Genomic DNA, 22,825 nt, shown 5'->3' on the forward strand with positions numbered 1-22,825 from the left:
TTTGTTTCCATTTACTTATACTATCTTATATTATCTGATTATAACGAGTATTATCTTGTTTTAGAAAAGTAGTATTAACATCTTTCCATAAAACAAAGTTCAATCCTCATTAAAGTGATATGGCTCCGTGGTTTACATATACGTTTTATTTCTCTTTACTGAATACTTATTTGGGTTTGCATGCTTCAAGACGCATAGTTTTACCATGTGGCTTTTCAATAATATAATAAGGTAAAATGGCATAATATGGTCAGCTGTTGTATTTATAATATCTCTTGCACATGCTATTATTTGTTAAATTAAAAACACAAATTTTTATTCGTAAATACCTAATTTAATATATTATGTATTGTCCATTCAGTAAACAGTGCAGCCCTCACCATTTACTATTATGCGTTGTACAATACGAACAAAAATGTAATAAAACTTTCAAAAATCTTCTTCCCAAGAACGGCTGGGTTTTGTGAAAAGAAAGATGAGATTTAGGTAGTGTGTTTACAGGCCAATAAAATGACTGTTTTGGAATTCTTCAATATCAATTTTGATAATTGCATGCAAAACAATAATATACTTGTGGAGTAGATGACATCAGCCAAATTGCACGCCGATTGGACGAACAGAAGTATTGACCAATTTCTGTAAATCATATAATCCAAGATGGCGACCAAACTACAGGGTTACTGGAAAATCTGAAAAAGTCATTGTGAAGGGAAATGCGTGTCAAACATCTAACCAATTGAAAAAGAAGTTGAGAACTAGAATATGCAAGAATGTTTTTCGAAAATCACAAATGGCGGACAATATAACATGACCGCTAAAGTTATTTGCTAATCTTTCTTCACGTACTCATTAGATGCTACACCAAACAAATTGGAAAATCTTAGACCCTCAAAAAATGGTGTAATTAAGTGGATTTTATCAAATCCAAGTTGGCGGTCGAACAACGTGAATAATCAAAAATCTCAAAAAGTCACTTTGTAGAGATGGAACACGTAGAATGGTTTGTTCGAAAAGTGGGGCGGAATAATAATAAACGTTACAATAACAATAGGCTTTCAAGCATGAAGGACATTGAAATTGTAATGACAATCGAAGCAAAAAGACGAATATGGATTGTAATTACGGGATGAGGTGTTCAATGAAAGGGAATTCAAAACGAGTTTGATGACAGTATTGAAGCAGATACGACCAGTAAAGTATAAACAACGTTTATTAGGCACATAAAACAAAAACACCGACAAACATAGATTTAAAATCAATTGATACAAAGAAAAGTGAAGCTATGGCGTCACACGTCGATAATACTTTATGATTTAGGTCATAAAAACGACGATTGATAGTCGCAATTTAACAAAGTATTAGGGATAATGCTTTTTTTCAAATCGGTTAGTCTCTTGACTAATTGATTTGCGAAGAAAACCACAGCATCTTATCAGATTACATTTGTGATTAATTGTATTTAATCTTTTTTTTTAAATACAAATGGAACAGAAACGATATAATTTTTAACATTTAAATATTAATTTAAAATCGAATTGTATTCATTTAAAGAAACATATGTAACCTCGAAGTATGTGTCATGTTTCTTCCACGTACCGTGGCAGGTGGCAAGAACATGTTTAATAATAGTTTTCATAAAACTTGATTTAATACACGAATATGTGTACTGTGAAAGAAGCAGGGACATGGAATGAATTATATCGTTGTCTGACGAATGATGGTGTGCCAGAAAAAAGTACTATAATTATTTCTATGTAGTGAACACTGCTTTCCTTCACGGATTATACCTGGGCATTTGAAATGAACATTGGTTATTCCTACATTTCTATTGTAATGTAAAGTTACTTAATGTCTTTTACGATCACGAATTTCTTAATTAAATGATTTAAAATTAGTCATTTGTATGTATGTATTAGAAATGTATGTGTACCAGAAATATTTGTAACCCTTTAACTGATAAGGCACTTTTCCTTTACTGTATTAACAACACGGACTACCCCACCTGCGACAGCGTGAGCGAAGTATTCAAATCCACTAGATCTTTTGTATCTCGCCTCTGCAATATAAAAACATAACACAAAGTAATACAAATACTGAGTAAGCAACGTAGTGTAATCAATTCAAACCAAAAGTAGCAAAGTATTAACACTAAAGCTCATTTACCCATTTCTTCTTTCTCAGCACGACTGACTGAAAGACTTTCTGAAATAAATAAGATTAAAACAATAATCTTGTATTGTTTTTTAGTATATGAAACAAAAATGAGCTTTTAAACACATTTATCACACTTTCGAAATGGAGAAAATATAATGGTTATTTGCATATATGGTCACATTACACACCTATTTTTTTCATGTGTTGTTCTTCCATCCTCGCATTATCTGAAGAAAAACAAAAAGAAATATGATGTACATATCATGTATTTAAAAAATTATACAAATTCCACAATATATTCAGTCTGTGAAATACGTACCTCGTTTCAACTGCAACACCTCATTTTGCAAGTCAACTGAAAGATAAAATACAAAATACGTATGATATACGTTTTTCTTAAAACACTAAATATGATAAATAGGAAGTAACATTTACGAACTTTGATTCTTTAATATTGCATCCAACTTGTTACTGCTTTCTTCCTCTGTTCTACGCAGGGCTTCTTCTTCTCGTCTTAGTTCTCTTTCACGAAGTGCGATTTCCTGTCTTTCGTTTTCCTCTTTAGCCTTTTTAAAGTTTTCGGCCTGCTCATCAAGGTCGGTTTTCATATTTCTCAGTTCGTTGTGTAAATGTCCAATCTCCCTGTCTTTTGCAGACTCGTACAACTGTCTCTGTTAATTATTTTCAAAGAGTTATTAAATATATTATGTTAAATGGTTGGTGAAAATCCATTGATTTATGACATGCAATATATTAACATTCAAAAATATGCAATAGTTATAGGGTGAATTTATTTATTATAATCACCGGAACAATAATTACAGGAGTATATCGGTAGACAAATCAAAATATTCACTGCACAACAAGCAATATATGGTTTCAACTTACAGCTTTCTCTATTTCTTCTTGCTTCTGTAATATTATTTTTTCTGTTTCTAGTGCACGTTCCTATTTTGAATTCCAGTAAATATACAAAATAAGTGAGTGAGTGAATGAAGAGGTAATGATTGATTCCAATTTCACTGTGCTTTAGTTGGGTTAGTTGGTCAGTTCTTCATTCATTCATTCATTCATTCAGTTATTCACGTTTACCTTTTCAACTAATGCAATCTGAAATGCCTCATACTGCCGTTTTCTATTCTGGGTCATTTCCGGTGTTTTAAAACCTGGCAATTGTCTTAACCACCTAATGTTATCAAAATAAAACTCTTCACAGGCCTGAAAATAAAGTTAAAAAAATTAAGGTAAGCATAATATCGGTGAATTTATAGTAGTGATGTATTTCATGAAAAATAGAGTTATATATAAATATACTATACGACAATTAACTATACGAAATTCGTACTATTAAAAGAGCAATTATATTGCAAGAGCAATTCGCATTTCTTAGCAATTGTGATGTAGCGGTTTTCTATTTTCTACTGCTTATAACGTCTAAATATCACACTATACACTTTCTAACATATAATTCAAGTGGTTATTATTAACTTTTATAAATTATATTTCATAATGCGTACCTCAAATAACTCCTTCTTTATCTGCGTCGCCATTGGACCCCTAGCATTTGTTTCATATAATTCAGCAATGACTGCAATAGCCTCTTCAACTTGCTGAAAAGAGTTATATCTGTCCGGTGTCAATTGGGGTAGATTTTCAGTTTTAAGCTGAGCAACAATCTCTTTACACAATATTTCAGACTTACGCTTGTTTTCATCTACATATTTGAAGAGCAGTCCGCCAACTACCAAATTCTGATGCCCACCATATTGAGCTACATGGTTCTGTGAATTATAATATAATATAATAGTTAAAAGGTCGATAGTCATCGGGCCTAGTGTAATTGTGGATCATAGACATCCAAACGCCGAAGGTGCTTGATGGGAAATGCGAAGCATTTCAAGCGAGGGACTTCGTGTCTAACGGCACTCAATACTTCCTGTTCAGGCGTTCGTAAAAATAAACATGTCCATATTTTAAAAAATACGCCTACCTTTGCACAAGCATGCCCCAAATTATAACTAGATGTTCATTAACAGTTAACAAAACTTCACCTTATATAGGTTTTATATCATATCTTTTTGCATTTACATGTTTCTAATATTGTTTTATGTAATTCAAAACCAATGCCGTTGACGGGATTTTGTTTTAAATGTCGCAAACTCGATGCTTGCTCCATTTAGGTATATGTTTTGGTCCAAATACTAGTAATACAAATCAGTGTGTACGCTTCCACTACATTTAACAACGTATAGGAAACCAAACACTACACCTTTATTTGCTGCAATTTTGTTAATGTGACACTGAACAAAATTGTCACTGAATTGTCATTCGAAACGTGTAAATATTGACATAACACGAAATGCCTTTTGTAGTGTTCTATATAGTTGTACGTACACTAAATAGCAGACATTGGCAATATAGGAGTCTATAATACTACATAAATGAATTCAAAGCCTTGGTCCCAATGATACATGTGTCAACAGATATTAACATTATTTGTATAGTTGTAAAGCTACCTGAAATTTCCTGTAATATTTGCTCACAAGATCTGCATCATTTATAGTGTTTACTTCTTCATAAAACATTTTAGAAGCCTGGTCAAACCAGACGCCATGTTTTTCCATGATGAATACTTCTTCACAGGGTATATTTTCACAAACAAATATATCCATATTCGTTTCATAGAGCTGGGTTGCTTTGTTCAAACTTGCTTCTAGCTGCGCTGTTAGGATTTGATCCCAGGCGGATTGCACATTTGGTATAGCGCCAGGTTTTGCAAGCATAGCGGTATATACTTTCACCAATTCAGATAACTCTGAAGCAAAAAATAACGCAATGGTTCTAAAAATGTTGTAAGGGTCGTTATTTTATGGGGTTTAGATTTTTATCTCAGCACTATTTACTGTTAATATGCTGCTGTTAAATGTTAACTAGCACAGCCATATTGAAGGGTTTTAGCGATATTTAACTACATAATCTTTGTTGATGAGTTTCGTCTTTCCTTACATTATAAGCTTGGTTATCAGTGATCTTCAATTAGGGTATGTGTCTTCAGTTTTATTTACATATGTTGTAAGTCATTATTATGAAAAAAAGATTTTCAGTTTGGGTCAGCATTGTAAAATCACTTTTCAAAATATTGAATAATATTACAGATGCGCAAATAATCGGTTTAATTCAATCACATGAAAGAGCAATAACCATCAAACAAACAGCATATTCCTCTCGCTATGATACCTACGTTTCCCGGTCACATGTCCTGCTTTAGGCCAAGCTTTTTTTGGTTTCAAATAACCATGAAGACTACCAATGAAATCGTTGACCTTCTCCAGAAAAATTGGGTTGATTTGATCCTGGAATTTAGGGTCTTCTATATTTTTTACAACTTGTGGATTGAGTGAAGGAAGTGGTAGTGAATATGCATTGAATGTAGGGAAAAATCTGAGGATAGCATTCCCAATTCCAGCATGGCGGCGAGATTCAGCACTGGTAGTTGTTTCACGTTTGAAAATCTAAAAAAGAATCAGGATCTAAGTTTTGATGAGAAAATATTACCTGCTCAACATGTACATTTTCCAATAGATACATGCATCTCGTTTTTGTGTTTAGAGGTGTTAAAATATATTCATCAGTACATTACAAGTGAGGTAAATTTGGTATCTGGAGAGCCCTATAAATAAGTCAATGTTTGGAAACCAGAATGTTCAAACGAGGACAGTTAAGGTACAGTTAAGCATATGATAATAATAAAATTAATACCACAATGCATATACCTCTTCTAGAATATAATCTTTAATTTCCACTTCCTCTTCGACTCCATTTCTTGTAATAGTTGGAATTAGAAGCACGTCTCGTAATAACCAATGAAAGTTTGGGAAGAATTTGTAGAATTCGACAGAGCTCCCACTTTCTGACTCATTTGTACGCACTTGTATTCGGGTAGCCAGATCGGCAACACACCTGTCATATTACGAGGGATCTGTTTAATTCTTTAAAAGTTTCTTTTCATTGGTGAATAGCGCCCTCGCTCAACAATAATTACAATGAGTGGATGACCATAAGTTTAAAGGATTTAGTGAAAGTATGTGTTTTTTGTATGTGGAAACTTGGCTGGCCCACTCAAAAATACAATGATGTGAGGTTTTCTTTCCCCTTTTCCTTTTTTCATTTGTGCAAAAAAAAATGTGTTTTTAGGACTGCAAACAAAAAAACTAAATTATTCATTAAACAAATGTTAAATATACAAAACTCGACACACGAGAAGAATATTCAATTCATAAGTGGCTAGGTGAAGAGCCTTGTACATGTTTACAATTCGTGTGCCAATTATTGTTATACATATAATGCTGATAAATATGATATAATAACATGTTACCAAATACCTTAGCTTTCTAAGGTCATCCGCTTTGACAAGACCACTGCCGTTGTATATCAACACAGATGACAACAAAACCACTAATGTGAGAATGTGATGATCATACTCCCCCATAGTCTCAATAGATCCGAGTCCTTCGGTATCTAGCAAAATCATTGCCACCTGTGTTCCATCGTGAAGTGTTTTGATGAATGGTTTAGAATTCATCCAAATGCCTAAAAGAAAACATACAGAATGCTGAGGAAGTGTCTTGATTTAATATACATGATTTTTATCGTAACTTATTATTTTTAAAACCGTACTGACCTATAGTGTTTGCTTTCATTGCTGACGAGATTCCGAAAACACATTCACTTGCTCTGGGTTCTTGTAACTGACTTAGAATGTACGACTTGCCAGTACGTCTATCGCCGACTACAGCAACAACACACACGGGATGATTAATTGACTGTAGAATTGATAAGGCTTCGTCACAGACCACCATCTTTGATCTCTGGCCTGTAGTACCATTCTCTATTAGAACACCATTTATGTTGTCCCATTGATAATTGTCTGGGTAACACAGAGGAATGCATCTGTGGGCTACAACAACACACATTTGAATAAAACCCAATGATCACCAACAGCAAATCGTCACAATCATTGTTTCCTTCGAGATAGGATTGCTCACATGTCCCAACATATTTCGGTACAGTCTACATTTTGTGATATGGAAGTGCACTTCGATTTTGAATAGAATGGGTAACATTAGTTATTTCTTCGCAAACATAGTGAATTCTCGTATATTATTGACACAACGAGAAAATGGGATAGTCACAATCTTTCCGTCGTCACTTTGAACCAATCTATTGTTTAACTTTTATTTGTATTAAATTAAGTTAATAAATAAACAATACATCAGATAAAAAGTATTTGTCCTATGATACTGTGAATATCACGTACATTCGGTCATAGGTCAAAACACCGTGTATTGTTCCTTGTACACGTATGTCCGGCTAACACACTGATTTACGGGTTTATTCCCTGTTAGGTTTATCAACACAACGTGCATTTTTACCAATTATGAATATTTGTATAACTGTGTTGTGCAAATCAAGCGTCTACAGGCGTACGTTCAATTCAAGTTCAATTGTTCATTAATCTTGTTCGTGGATAAATTTTAGCATATAAATAACCATACACCAAACGTTATCAAGATATATATATCTTTCAACAGTTCACTGGTTATATTCGTGTCGAATGTTTAGTACACATAAGTTTATGTGCATGGATAATTTAACTGCACATTCGATTTCAAACGCGTATCCTTCGAGCCGTAAGAATTAGCGGCATAAGAAGTATTGAACAGCGCCACCACCGGCCATTTGTTCGTTTTGGCAAATATCCAAAAGGAACGATTTCGTTTTGGGCTTCACGCTCGCGTGCACATTTCTTGTTTCCTTGGTTTCCGCCATAAAATATTTAGCGAAACAATAATATAGACGGGGTATGACAAAGTGTGTTCTATTTTCGGACACACTTCTCGTTCGCGAACATTATTTGGTGTTCGTAGTTGACGGTCGAGTCCCAAATAACCACATCATCATTATTTTAGCGTAAAATAGTACGTAATTTTTATGTGATGGTTTTGAATTTTTTATGAATACAGAAATAAATCAAATCTTTCATGAACATATTAAAAATTGTGCTTGATCGAGCCTATTTTTTGAGTTATCGCCGGCTGTACAAATATTGTTCAAAATCAGAGTCACCCGGGAAGTTGGTTGTCAACAACGCATCAGTAGCTGCAATATTGCAAGGGTATATCGTTGTTTTCGTGCCGGTAAGATTATTTCGCTCGTCATCGAACTAATTTCAAATATGCACAGAACGGCAGATATGCATCTAGTGACAGCAATGCATCGTGAGTGACCGCACAACAGCGATTATTAGTTTCTGCATTTCACAGCAAACATTCGATATTGAGCCCAGATTAGTGAATTATGTTTTTTAATGATTGAACATAGTGTGTACCTCGTTTTATAAAAGGCATACATGCATAATAATGCGAAGCAGAGCATGATACACGTAAACAATGGTAACGAGCATTGGATGAAAAATTGCAGGTCACGTGTTCTATATGGCGAACACATATTGGTCAACTTTTAATGCGTAATACCCCCTCTCGAACTCCACACAGTTCGATGCGCGTTACTTATCATCACTGCACAAAGCAGCTTTGCATAGAACTCATTTGCATATTCGAATATGTTCGAACTACAAGACCCTGTCGGTTAACAAAGTTATGCGCAAGTCATTTGGTTACTTTAATCACTTTAATAAGACGTTTCACGCTGCGACTCCGAATAAAATGTTCAGTTAATTAGATTCAAATATACATGACTAGCGTTAGAAAAGTACAATCGTTTCCAACATTCCAAAGCATTCGTTTCTACAATAAATGACTAACTTTATAAACTTACTAGTACCCGTGTGTTCTCTATGGCTGCTAGACGCGCAAAATCGAACCCGCTCAAGCCAGAAATAGTATTGAAATATTCACCAGAATACAAGATGAACGGAAATGTTAGGAAACTCTTTTCAGTGAAATTAGTCTTTAATGTTTCATTCCTAACTATATACAATAACAGAACGTTTTTTCTTCACAGTTTTAGTGTATCACGTGCGCCATTTCACTGCAATAACATTACCTTGAAAAACATAGTCCGCAATTAAATGGTTCGTATTTACGTTTTTACTGAAGTCTAACAATAATAAATAATTCGGATGTCACATACGTTTTTTCCCCACTTTTTGTAGCACATTTTCAGATGTAACAGCTACAGGAAAATGACCGTGCGTAGTGAAGTGATTGACCACAAAATAGAAGGCTGTCTGGGGCAGAGGTACTATTGCCTAAAGCGCAAGGACCTGTGGGAAGGAGATTGACCCCGTCTATTAGTATGAAAAGCGGGGGTGAAAGCGTCCTACATTTGAGCGTTTTCAAAAAGCGCGCGGCCATGTCTTGTACACGCCAGAGTCTGTGCATCCCGCATCTCCATAGTGCACACCGCCTCTCCCGACCACACTGTACCGCTTATTACAAAATTACTGGGGTTTACGATCGTTTATCGTCTACACCCGATGTTACCCTGTTACCTGCACCCGACATCCTCATTGTGCACACCGCCATTCCCGGCCACCCAACGAAACAAAATCCCCGGCCTTTGCGATTGTATATCGCCTACGCCCGACTTCCATGTACTGTGTACTGCCTGAGTATTACTATGAATCCGCTTTCACTTTCGTACAGCTTGAATACTGCTATATGTGCAAGCGTGCAATGACGTAGCGCTTTGAATGAAACGTAGTTAATACTACTGCTAATATCCATATTAAATTATGGATTACACGAGTAAATATAATGAAAGATAGTAATATCACTGACACAGACATATTGATATTATGTGAAATCTCACGCAATACATATAGTTTTAGTCCTCCGTGTAATCTAGGCCTCAGACTACTGATACTAGTATTACTAGTCTGAGTCCAGGCGAAATGCGATTCGTCTCCTTATTACATTATATACATATCAGACAGATATATCAGTGTGATGTGACTTATATTACACCATGTATATTCTAAATAAAGCCATTGAAAGTTATAGTTGAACTTACTTGTTGCCATGTTGATTTAGGCTCCCTCAATGTGCGCTGCGTAAGTACAGAATGCTTCAGACGAGTGTGTCAAAGGTGTGTCTGTCTTTTGTGCAAATGTATGTGAGACTGTACTACTTTTTACGGGTAGTGCAGCTATATAAATATAAAAAACGGGAATAGTTGGACCTTTCTCGAAAGTGTTTTTGTCTTGTACTAGGCTAAATACACACAATTGCACACGTTCATTGCATTGTAAGGTACTATGTAATCAAGCAGCGTGCTTTCACATATAACACACACCCGTGTGTTGGAATTCAACACGCACGCAAGCCTCACGTGACGACAGATCGGCATAAATTGTGCAATCTTTCTGCGTAGAGGCTGCCCTATATTTCCAGGTAAGTGAAACATAGGTTTTACCGAACTTTATAGACAATATATCACAATACAACAAGTCTAAAAATGACCGTAACATAACGTAACATGTGTAGTCTGTCATTCTATTTATCTATATGAAACGTTATTCACTAGGGCAATGTTATCTATGCTGCACTATGTTCTTTATTGTATCCATGACGATAGCGATTATTAAAATAACGGTTATATGCAGTTTCATAGCATCTACTTTCTAGGTGAACAGTTGGGACTGCAACAACTGTGTGAGAACATTGGTATTTATTCTGTCTCCGTGTGGCTAGTCGCGTGAGTCTTCGCTTGTCTTTATTGGGGGTCATTTCTAGGGTACGACATTTTCTATATTTAGATGTGCGTTATTGTTTACATATGACGTATAGAAAGTCTACGTCATTCATTTAAATGCGTAATATATTGGAAAGTACGTACATGAGTCACAATATTAGAATGAAAAGTAGAAATATATGACTCGGATGTGCATATTAGATTAAATAGTGAAAACTATCTTGATGACGGCGCCCTTCAAATTGTTATATACTTTCAAAACAAAACTTACATTAAAACTGGTAGCGACCGTATTGAACAATATATTATTGACGATGTGTATTATATAAAGAGGCAATATGAACTATAGTTGGATGTACTAACATTAAAACCATACTGTGTTAATCATTAAGTAACTATCTACAAACTTTTTGTCGAGCAGTGTTGACCTAAATTTAGTCATTGTTTGCAGTCACATATAAATCTTCTTCAAGTTTTCAATGTGACATATTCGTAGTGCTGACATCAGTGCAGCTGTATAGATGTGCCGACCCTCAGAATTCGGTTTTCACTTTCCTTGAGTCTGTGTTCTATACCAGGCACCATAATGTTTTATAAAGATCCAGTGCCAAACAATCAGCAAACCGGCTAATCGTTCAAGCTGTATGAACTTTCAACTCTGTTGTCAGATTTCAATGCACTGGGTCGTAATATTATCACTGGAGTCATCGACTACTCACGGGTATTTAACAAAGAGTCGTTTGTAGTGGCGAAATACCTTAACAAATTCGGACAATATTGTAATATTGTTTTTTTTATTATACAGTTCTGGTGATTATAACTATGCTGAAGTCGATAGTAAACAAAACAAATGTGTTTGCCGACACTTATATTTCCTCTAGTTTAAATAGTATCTTCCGCCTTCCGCCAATCGCGTTGATTTAAAATTTTGGTTCTACTCTATTATGCAAATGATACTATTCCTCTTACAAAGCAAAAATATACTTTGTGTTTTCACTAGTAAGTCAATTGGCGTTTCATTACCCCGTCTAGCAAGGACTACGTTTGTTGTCATTTTTTTTACAATAAACCATACCCTACTGTGTATAAAATACACACTGTACCATGAAAGACGTGATATTTGTACATCGTAACTCGTGCGTATAGATTCGTAATATGCAAGTATATAAATATGACTCGTAGCATGTATACAGGGTTATGATGCATTGTTTATGTCGCATACCTAGTTATAAAATAATGTCTGATAATTTTAAATGATTCAGGCGATGTAAAGAATAGGGGTTTGTGTTTATTTACAGCAATTCCAGGCACTGATTTGACGCTGAAGTAGTGCTAGATGTTGATAATGCAACCATGTGTAATTTCTATGCTAGCGAAACATAGTGGATACGTTGTTTTATGACTGATCAGCCTAATAAAGTTATTATGGTACATACATGTACAAGTTGTTGCGTTATGAAATAGTTCTACACTTAGTTATGAAGAAGCGCATGTGATGCGGCTTAAAAAATAGTTCTGATTGTATTGTACCATACCCAGTGTTTATTTGTCACATTGATGAGTGACCTATTATTTGTTCTGATTAATCTGTTTATTCTGCTTATTATCGCGTGATTCATTCAAGTTATTAGTCAATTTGGGATAACTGGTCGCGCGCTCGCGGATTGACACAAGGGGTAAAAAGAAAACCAGAGGGGAGAGGAGAATTCACTGACAGTGGGACACGGTGGTAGAAACTGAAAGTCGCTGACTAAAAAGAGCACTTTCATCACTGGAAAGTTGCTGAATTGAAGTTGTGGGTATTTAAAATGTGAGACGGCATCACTCCGAATTGGATCGGACGATTTTCCGTGAGACTACTTGTCTGCGAACCCGGAAGTGGCAGTATTGCTGAACTGGCATTGTTTACATGTGAAGTTCGCATTCGCCCAGAAATCATCTATGAATGGCATTGCCGTGAGTACCTCTTAATCACGAAGATTATCGATGAGTAACATTACCGTAAGTACCTCTTAGTTTTAGTGCGACTATCGTCAACGAGTGACGTTACCGTCACGGTGAATGCCTCGCACTGTGTACGTTGTCAAATATCGTGTATTCCTCTTATATATACTAGTATATTGTGTATATCGTCAATGAATGACATTACTGTGTGAACCTCTTATCGTAAAGAAAGTGAATGAACAATCTACGCTCCGTGAATCTACTTATGAAGATTTCAACGAACGCATGGTCGAGACTTTATTTAAGTTAATATACCCTTCATCAACATTGTGCTCTACAATACGTGAGTAAATACAATTCATCCATATTCGCCGACCAGTGTGTGCATTAGTCGGTCAGTCGATCTAGAGGCCGGAGGCTATGCCTGACTTTGTTATGAGTGCTTGACCGTTGTGTGTGTGACCGCGCGTGAACTTTGGCATTGCTGAACAACGCGTCGTGACATTATTACCTTAGCAACGCCGAAGCACAGCCCTGTTGTTAGGACATCGTGGACATTGCATATAGTAGTTAACTCGTGTTGTCTATAATTGTTATATTCTGATACTTAGTGAACTCTTGTTTACTGTTGACTGTTGTTAATTATTATTGTGCATTATTGCAAACTAAAGTGTATGTTGAGGTTGCCCCATAGTATCACCCTGTACAGGAATCCATTTTCGCCATTTGCATGCAAGGTTGAATAAATGCTAGTGACCTTTGACATATATCATATTAGTCTTGTTCTTCACCAATCATTGTGGTGTGTGACGCTTCATTGCATTAGTTTAGTTATCCAAATATCACATCGGTCGCCCTGTGCTACGTTTCTAAATTAATTTGGGGACTAGTGTTTTTGTCAACTTGCTGACCAGCGAACATACCTTACAATAACTTACTACAATAGGTTACACACTTGGTTTCAAATTTACATAAGTTGCAACTAGAAATATAAACATCGGTTGCAAATCAGAGGAATGATTGACAGATATTGCCCACAATATTTTCTATTTTTGCTACAAAGTCAGGTACACCTAGACTTTGAGGCGCGTCTGTCTTTCATTCACTTTTGGTCGGTCATCGTGTTGATTGCGTGTCTACAAATCGGCATTTGTCCAAGTTGTTTAAGAACCACGATGGAGAAGCAAGAAGTAAAAAAAACAGTTGAAGTGAGAACAAGAGTTGTCGATTTGTATTTTCATGGACTGTCATTTGCTGAGATTGGAGATCTAAATGGTGTTTCAAAGCAGACAGATTATAATATTGTCAAACGGTTTGTTACCACCGAGAGTATCCTGCAGGTATCCTTCCAGAAAACTGACAACGTTATAGACTATGTCGAATATTATAAAACATTGCGACCGCGCATTTACGGACGGGAAATTCGACAAAAACTACTTGTGTGCGGCGGCAACCCTCCCCAGGCGTGTGGTCGTGTGTTGCCAGTGATAAGCTTTTTAAAGCGATTCTTTGGTGGCACATCAATCTTTTGGTTCTCATCTCATCTCGTCGAGAACTAATAATCGAATAACACCCATTCAACTTATGTATTCAATCTCATTATTGATATACTGGATGAAGTCTTCATAGGACATTTGTTGCAGGGATCTTTCAGTTATATAAATCGGCGTGATATGGATATTTCCATAGTAGGAATAATGTACTTTGATCAATAAGTCTGTCATGATCAGTTGGTCGGCTAGTTCTGTAAAATAACGTTCTTTGCAGTGCCACCACTTTATGCGCCCCTCTCACTGAAATAACATGTAACGCAAATTGAAGTACGAAACTAAGTTGAGAGCCTCGATCGTTTATTGGAGGAGTAATTCAAAACTAATGTACCGCCACTTTTATGGGCGGAGCTTTCTTCCGGTGCGCTTCAAATCGTAGACACGCTGTCTTCATTATTTGTAACAACTTCTGTAAATTTGAAAACAAAGTGTGTAACCTATTGTAGTAAGCGTCAAATCAGTGCCTGGAATTGCTGTAATACAACTAACATTGGTTCATTTACAGGTAACTAAAAAACTATGATCGATTTGATGTTCCAGTTGTAATTGAAGATAACATACAGCTAAGGCCACACTGATTTAATTTTATGGATGACATCCTCTGGAGACCCCAAAACTAATGCGAGAGGGCGAAAAAAAACCTGCCAAAAATAAAATGCTGATAAAATCACAGGACTACGGAGCTGCTATTACGAATTGAACCACAGAACACAATGTATCAAAAAACAACAAGAAGTCTTTATTTGTAGGAGGCACATGTTGATATACACATCTCGTACTGTATTACTGTCACAGGTATAACCATTTCAGACAAGCTCTAGTACATGTAGTCATGATGAAGTAGTACCTTCAGTCAAAAACACTGCATTCAAGGTACAACATGAACACCATTTTCAGTACAAGTCAAGGCGGAATGTACATATCACTACTTTATGACAATAACTAACAAAACATTGCAATGATACAGAAATGTCCTTGCTTGCTCCTCTCTACACAGTAGGGGTTAGCTTTAACCAATCTCTCGTATAGTGTGTAAACGTCATATCTCCCTGGCCGACGTCAATTGCGTACCAGTCTACAACAATCCCCCAGTTTTTCATCTGAACTTTTATGCTCACGTAATCCCGGCAACGCAATACGCATGTGCAGAAGATCATTCACGACAAAATTGGCACGTTTTTAGACGAACTCCGCACAGTTCGATGCGCGTTACTTATCACCACTGCACAAAGCAGCTTTGCATAGAACTCATTTGCATATTCGAATATGTTCGAACTACAAGACCCTGTCGGTTAACAAAGTTATGCGTAAGTCACTTGGTTACTTTAATCACTTTAATAAGACGTTTCGTCACACCCCGACTCCGAATAAAATGTTCTGTTAATTAAATTAAAATATACATGACTTGCGCTAGAAAAGTGCAATCCTTTTCTACATGCCAAAGCATTAGTTTCTACAATAAATGGCTAACTTTATAAACTTACTAGAACCTTTGTGTTCTATTGCTGTTAGACACGCAAAATCGAACCCGTTCTAGCTAGAAATAGTATTGAAATATTCACCAGAATACAAGATGAACGGAAATGTTAGGAAACTCTTTTCAGTGAAATTAGTCTTTAATGTTTCTTTCCCAACTATATACGACAACAGAACGTTTTTTCTTCCAAGTTTTAGTGTATCACGTGCGCCATTTCACTACAGTAACATTACCTTGCACAACATACTAGTAGTCCGCGATAAAATGGTTCGTATTTACGTTTTTACTGAAGTCTGACATTACTAATAGTTCGGATGTCACATACGTTTTTTTTCCACTTTTTGTAGTACGTTTTCAGATGTAACAGGTACAAGAAAATGGCCGTGCGTAGTGAGGTGATTGACCACAAAATTGAAGGCAGCCTGTGGCAGAGGCACTATTGCGTAAAGCGCAAAGGCCGCTGGGAAGGAGATTGGTTTTTAGATAGTCCAAAAAGAGTTTTACGACAAGCCGGCGCTTTGCGACAATATGAGTCGGCAAGTTCCGGACAGAACACCGATCTGTGAAGACTCGTCGTCGAAGATTTTTTTTTTTTTTTTTTTTTTTTTGAGAACAGGCGAAAACTAATGCGCGCGTGGATGTCATCCATAAAATTAAGTCGGTGTGGCCTAAATCATAAATTTGCAAAATATAATTCATAATACCTTTTATGTAGTAGAATCCGAAGAAAACGGTTTTATTTGACCTAAAACCCAGTAAGCCAAACAATATGTAGATACTCTGTGAGTCAAAACGCAATCATTGTGATATTTTCTTAACATGAACAACCATGTCAGTGTTCCATATATAAAATATATAATTTAAGCAAATTTGAGTGCGAAAATAATACACCCAGTTGTGCTTTTTAAATTTAAATGAATTATTTAATGATTAACTAACTACAAATATGTAATATTAGCTGATTTATAATAAAATATAACATCATCAAATCAACAATGGTGCACGTGAGAAAGGTATATTTAATACTGTATATACTGTATATGACGATTACTCTATTTAGTCTAATAAAACAATAATATGTTGTTATATTGTCTCTGTACAGATACTTATTAACATTGTGTGTTGAAGATTCGATTAATAGATATGGCGTCATCATTTATTCCAGTGAGAGGTTTGTATTTTTAAAACTGTGACTTTTACACTTTCGCCGAATAGAACACTTTTTAAACATCTGGGAATTACGCAATTGTAATCATGCATTCCTGACGTTATTCCTGTATGTTTGTTAATCTGTCAATGTGACCCCAATACATCGTTAACAATTAATGTTTCTGTTAAATAGGGGTAGTTTAGAAAAGATGATGTTTCGTTTTTCACCATTCAGTGTATTTTTACTTCTAATAACATACTTCATGTTCACGGCCTTTGAATTCCTTTTTCAACAAGGTCGAAGACCTAAATTGATGGAGACAAATTGATATATTAAAGCGGGGGAGTCGTCACCTGCGCATGCATCAGTTGGCCATAGCGTGTTATTGTTTACAAACAAGCGTCTACCCATGCGTCTTTGCGTTTTTAGCGTGTGTTGTTATCGTCGCTTAGGATTCAATTCCCACGCGTGCGCAGGCGACGACCCTCCCGCTTTAAAGTATATATTAAGTAATATATTAAAATAGAAATACACCAAGATTAAACTATAGAAATGAAAAAAAGTAATATGAGGAAGATAAATTATTCCTGAAGTGGTCCGCCATGGGAAGTATTGTAATTATTGTTTTTCTATACATTAAGATCAGCGATGCATTCCACTATGTTATCCCAACAACTACAGATGGGATAGTGTAGAAGGATGTCTGGAAGAGATCACACCTCAGGTCAGATCTAAAATGGTTGTTTGTGAAGAGGCTTTACAGATTATTAGATCAATCGAAAAACCTGTTTGTGTGGTATCCATAGTTGGTGATCGACGAACTGGCAAATCTTATATTATAAGTCAGTTACAGGAGCCACGAAAAGATGAGTGTATATTTGGTATATCATCAAGAATGAAAGCAAAAACTATAGGTGAGTTTTAGTCAGTGTAACTGGTTTCTTGTCTTGTTATCCTCGCGCAACACAAAAATGAACTTATTTACTGATGTCTTGTACACACGATAGGAATCTGGATGAATTGTGAACCTTTCACCAGGACACTTGAAGATGGCACTGAAGTTGCGGTAATACTGTTAGACACGGAAGGTCAAGACTCTATTGAAACAATGGGAGAAATGGACAATTCAATACTTATCCTAACTGTACTTTTATCATCACTAGTCATTTACAATGGCACAGGAATCGCTAAATCAGATGATTTAATCAAACTTAGGTGGGTGGAATACATAATGCTTAATATTTAAATGTCACAATATATTAAACATTATCAAGATACAATACAGTCTAATTGTAATCCAAATTATATTTACGTGATTGTACTTTAGATGTGTCGTTGACATAGCATCAAGACAAATTAGTGACTCCAGTTCAAGTGCACTGGAAATAGAAAATATATTCCCTTCATTCATGTGGCTATTACGTGATGTGATTTTATTACCAACTGTACAGCGTAATGGGGAAGAGATTGAGATTCCAATTAGAGAATATATCGTAAATGAGGTGAGATTTATTATTTAATTACTACTTATTAAAGAAATGTGTAATTAATGCTCTGTGATGATATGAAGTAGTTCTTATGCTAAGAGGTACAATGCAATGTACCAAGCCATAAGCAAATGTTAAACCCTGGCCCCAAACTTTTAGCATCTCATTAATGGCAAAATACACTCTGAACAAAAACTATATCAGTGACTCGCCAGTATGCAACACCATGATTTATTACTTGCATGTGTTTCCTTTGTCAAACACAAACGTTAATTTGGATAATTCACTTATTACAGCCCAAAGATTACAAATCAGATACTTTATACCTATGTCTCCCAATACCACCTCATCACATATGACTTGACAGTTAACATTACAAGCGATAATTGTATTCAGTAATATACAGCGTTTCAAAAAGAACTATTGTATTACATTTGCCACAGTCAGTAGAAGGCGCATGTCCAGAAAGTTTACAGCAGGACTTGTTCGTCAGTAAATATACATATGTATAAAATCTGAATGGCTTGGCAGATTAAGTACATTGACAATTGTTTTAATGCGCAAGCTATGACTAAAACTGTTGGTATGGTACGATTGAATTGTTCTGTTTCACTATAATTTTAGGTTCTGTTAAGCCAAACGACTGACCACACAACAAGAGCTAGTATAAGACGTGCTGAAATAGGCAAAGCGATTTTAAATTTCTTTCCGGTATTTGATGCATTTTCAATCCCCTACCCATCCGATAATCCTGATGTCTTGGAAAATATCGAGGATCCGAAAAATACTGTACTAATTAATGATAAGTTCCATCAAGCCGTAGACGAATTTATTACAACAATACGACTTATGTTAAGACCTAAGTTATCCTTAGAAGGACACATCTCAGGGAAACGTATGTGTATTTACTTAAATCAAATATCATAATTCAATTTACATTCGTATTTATTATTATGATGTGAATAACAATAATGTATAGTGTGTTATTACTGTGCTTTTATTATACTTCCAGAATTTTCAGATCTTATTGAGGAATACACAAAGGCACTTGACTGCCCTGGAGGAATTCCACATATCATCTCTTCTTGGCAACACATTGTTGAAAACCAATTAAAGGAGGACGTAGACAATGCTGTTGACGTTTACAAAATACAAATGGATGCTTTTGCCAGGACTGTAATGCCGTGCAGTGAGACTGAGCTTCAAGATACGCATCGTGATATGTTGGACCTAGCAACATCCGCATTTAGTTTAAGTGTTACTTCCACATTTGCAGAGTTAGTGGATGAGTACTATGAACAATTCCGAGTATGTTTTAACCATATCTTCTCATTTCACGTAATGTATCCAGTTTTTGATTTGTGATGTTAATAATAGTTGGTCTCAGTAATGACTAATTCAAACTAGTCGATGACTTGGTATGATTGGAGAAACACTTATCATGCTAATTGAATGATCCATACTAAACATTACACATGTATTTTACAGAATAGTATTGCAGTGTACGATAGTTCTGGGAATATACTAAGTGGTGGGTTAATGTACCACTACATTGAACAGAATAACACCAAATCAGAGTCTGTCTGCAAACTAGTAGCTGAAGAGATCTTGAATGATAAACTACCCCTTTTGAAATATCTAGAAATACAATCATTCGATAGTGTGAATGACCACATAGAAGAGTTTACGAGACTTTATGAAATCAACGCCGCTGGACCTAAGTTACGAGAAATAATGGAAACTGAGTTAATGGATGTGAGTCCATGTGCTATAGCATACATTATTTGAATACTAGTAGAAATACTACTAAGAATAAGTATACCGTGATACTTCCATTAAAATTAGAAATATAAATGTTTTTCAAAAAACCTATACTAGTCAAAATCGTCTATGTGTTATTTTAATTTTTCTTAACAGGGTATAATGGAGTTTCATTATAGCAATCACGATTGGTTATCATCTTTACATGGTTATCAACCACCATCAGTCACAAAAGAAAAACAAAAGGAATACAAAGGTTACCTTAGTGCAATAGAAGAGAAGGTATTTTTTCGTATAAACTATTTATATTTAATGTCGTTGCACTGGTTTTGTTTGGCGTATATGTATATATAGCTGTCATATGTGTTTATCTTCAGCAAAGACGAAAGTTACAAACAGAGAGACTCGCTGAAATGGAGAGAATGTATGCAAATCAGGTAAGTGTATTGATGGATTATCACCTGAGAAACATTCATCATTAATGGACGTGCATGCCTTTCATTTTTGTCGTCTATATATAAAACACTTCAACCCATTGTGGGGCTTTAATCTTGGGATTGTATTTTATTTTTTAGGTTGAAATGCATGAAAAATTGTTGGCAACAGAAAAAAAACGAATTGAAAACATTATGAAAGAAGTAAGATCTTCTCAAGAAAGGAATATTCGTCGTCAGAAACAATTTATGGAAAAAGAGAAGGAGTTGAGAAATCGTCGACACCGACAAAACCTTGAACATTTCCGTAGGCGTCGGGCTGCCTATGAAAGGCAGACCGCTAAAAAAATAGAAAAAATCCAAAAACATATTGGTAAGCAGTACCCAGTCGTGATTCTGTTTACAAACATGATTTATCTGTGTCACTGAAACATTCATTGATGTATAATAAGCTGAATATTAAACACGTCTAAAATCAATATTACTAAGTTCATTTTTTTTTTTCAATTTAAATTTTCAGATTATCTATCGAGAGAATTGAAGAAAAAATGAAAAGGTTACTAGTAACTATGATATAGTAAATTTTATTTTAATGTTTTATTTGTTCTCCTGTATTTCAACAAACATACTTAAATATAGTAATTAATATTCTGTATAATATGAGATTGATATAATGTCAAATTAAGAACTATGCATGACTTCGGCAATTCTTTGTAAATCGCACGTATTGTGATATACATGTATTTTATTTTCAGTTACTAGGATATAAATGTGAACTCTTTGGATATGAATTTTGTGCATATATGAACAGTGCCTTGTCTTAAAATACGGTAAAGTAGCTAAAATCGAACTCATGACTAGCGTACAACTTAAAACGAGAGGGTCGTCACCTGCGCACGCAAGGGAATTGAGTCCCAAGCGACAATACCAGCACACACTAAAAACGTAAAGGCATATGGGTAGACGCTTGTTTGTAAACAAAGACAAGCTATGGCCATCTGACGCATGCGCAGGTGACGACTCCCCCGCTTTAATGAATACACATCAATGTAAAAATCTATAAAACGTGGCAAGGATAGCAGTGGCTTTACAGACATGCCATTTGTAGCCGGCAAAAAGTAGCCAAGCACAGAAGATCCGCCAAAACTCGAATGAATATGAAAGTCAGTGTATCGAGATATCTGCTCTAATAACTACACGAATACACGCAGATGCGTTCAGGCAATAGACCAAATGATGATTACACATAAAGAAAATATGCGTGAGAGGACCCATAATAGTATTCTATGTTTAGCGATTTTTAATCATTACACAAATATTACACTGCTTTGAGACAGCTACTATAACGACCTCCGTAAATGATCCCAAATGACTCCCCCCCCCCACAGACAGTATAGAGCATTATTTTTCGAATGCATTGTTTCCTTAACAAATCAATATTTTTTGATATTTTTCCATCAAATTTTTGTACTGTTCTTCAATTACCTGGAGATTCTGGTAAATTAAAAATCAATAATTTTTCAAACCCTTTTCAGTTGCATTTTAATCTTTGCATTTGTTAATTTGATTTATTTTTACTTCTGTGTTTAGACTCTGTTGATAAGTCATTTGACACTGTTACTGTACTCTCAACTAACCATAAAACCTACCCTGCATCTCCTCTGGTGTAAATATTTCTAGAATCATGTGTGCTATGACAGATTCAAACAGTGACTTCTGTATAATCGTCAGAGGAATCACAACACACGCTGCACTGCGTCCAGTTCACAGCACTTAGCAAGGCAATTTTGAAGTTTCTCGCGTGACTCGTGTGACCAAAATAGGTCACGTGACACAATTGGTTTTCCAGCTGTAAAGGAGAGTGCAAAAAGAAAGTAAAAGTGTGAAATTATTTTATTGTATTTCAGTATTGTATTGTATTTGTGTATAAATTTAAGAGGAAATAGTAGAAGAAAACGCTTCAGATAAAACACCCAGTTAACAATGAGATACATGAACTAAGTTGGCGACAGTTCGAGAAGTTTGTATGAAGGTCATAGGGTTGAATTTTATTAGTCCTCATTCGAACACGGTCTGAAAAAGGGACTAATGGATTTACCCCTGTGCGTCCGTGCATGCGTCTGACCCTATGTCTGACATGCCTGGACTGATTA

General features: G+C 35.5%; 2 protein-coding genes across 2 annotated transcripts; one reads left to right on the top strand and one right to left on the bottom strand.

Annotated features, from left to right (window-relative positions):
* Nucleotides 1-1,192: 1,192 nt before the first annotated feature.
* LOC102809605 (guanylate-binding protein 2-like) lies at nt 1,193-10,253 on the bottom strand. The gene is made up of 14 exons (XM_078011063.2): nt 10,189-10,253; nt 6,836-7,111; nt 6,537-6,744; nt 5,928-6,114; nt 5,396-5,666; nt 4,671-4,969; nt 3,672-3,935; nt 3,247-3,372; nt 3,043-3,102; nt 2,594-2,825; nt 2,474-2,509; nt 2,343-2,381; nt 2,164-2,202; nt 1,193-2,056 (listed from the first exon to the last, which is right to left on the bottom strand). The coding sequence occupies exons 1-14, from the start codon at nt 10,196-10,198 to the stop codon at nt 1,950-1,952; spliced, it is 2,154 nt and encodes a 717-aa protein (XP_077867189.2). The 5' UTR covers nt 10,199-10,253; the 3' UTR covers nt 1,193-1,949.
* A 272-nt stretch (nt 10,254-10,525) lies between these two features.
* Nucleotides 10,526-21,300, top strand: LOC102800850 (guanylate-binding protein 1-like). Its single transcript, XM_078011064.2, has 12 exons — nt 10,526-10,568; nt 16,943-17,011; nt 17,632-17,904; nt 17,998-18,205; nt 18,318-18,492; nt 19,102-19,372; nt 19,490-19,785; nt 19,966-20,232; nt 20,395-20,520; nt 20,616-20,675; nt 20,814-21,045; nt 21,193-21,300. Exons 2-12 carry the CDS (start codon nt 16,984-16,986, stop codon nt 21,222-21,224), a joined length of 1,968 nt encoding a protein of 655 aa, XP_077867190.2. The 5' UTR covers nt 10,526-10,568; nt 16,943-16,983; the 3' UTR covers nt 21,225-21,300.
* The last annotated feature ends 1,525 nt before the right edge of the window (nt 21,301-22,825 follow it).

This window comes from Saccoglossus kowalevskii, chromosome 22, assembly GCF_978046115.1.
Source record: "Saccoglossus kowalevskii chromosome 22, keSacKowa6.1, whole genome shotgun sequence".
Lineage (NCBI taxonomy): Eukaryota > Metazoa > Hemichordata > Enteropneusta > Harrimaniidae > Saccoglossus > Saccoglossus kowalevskii.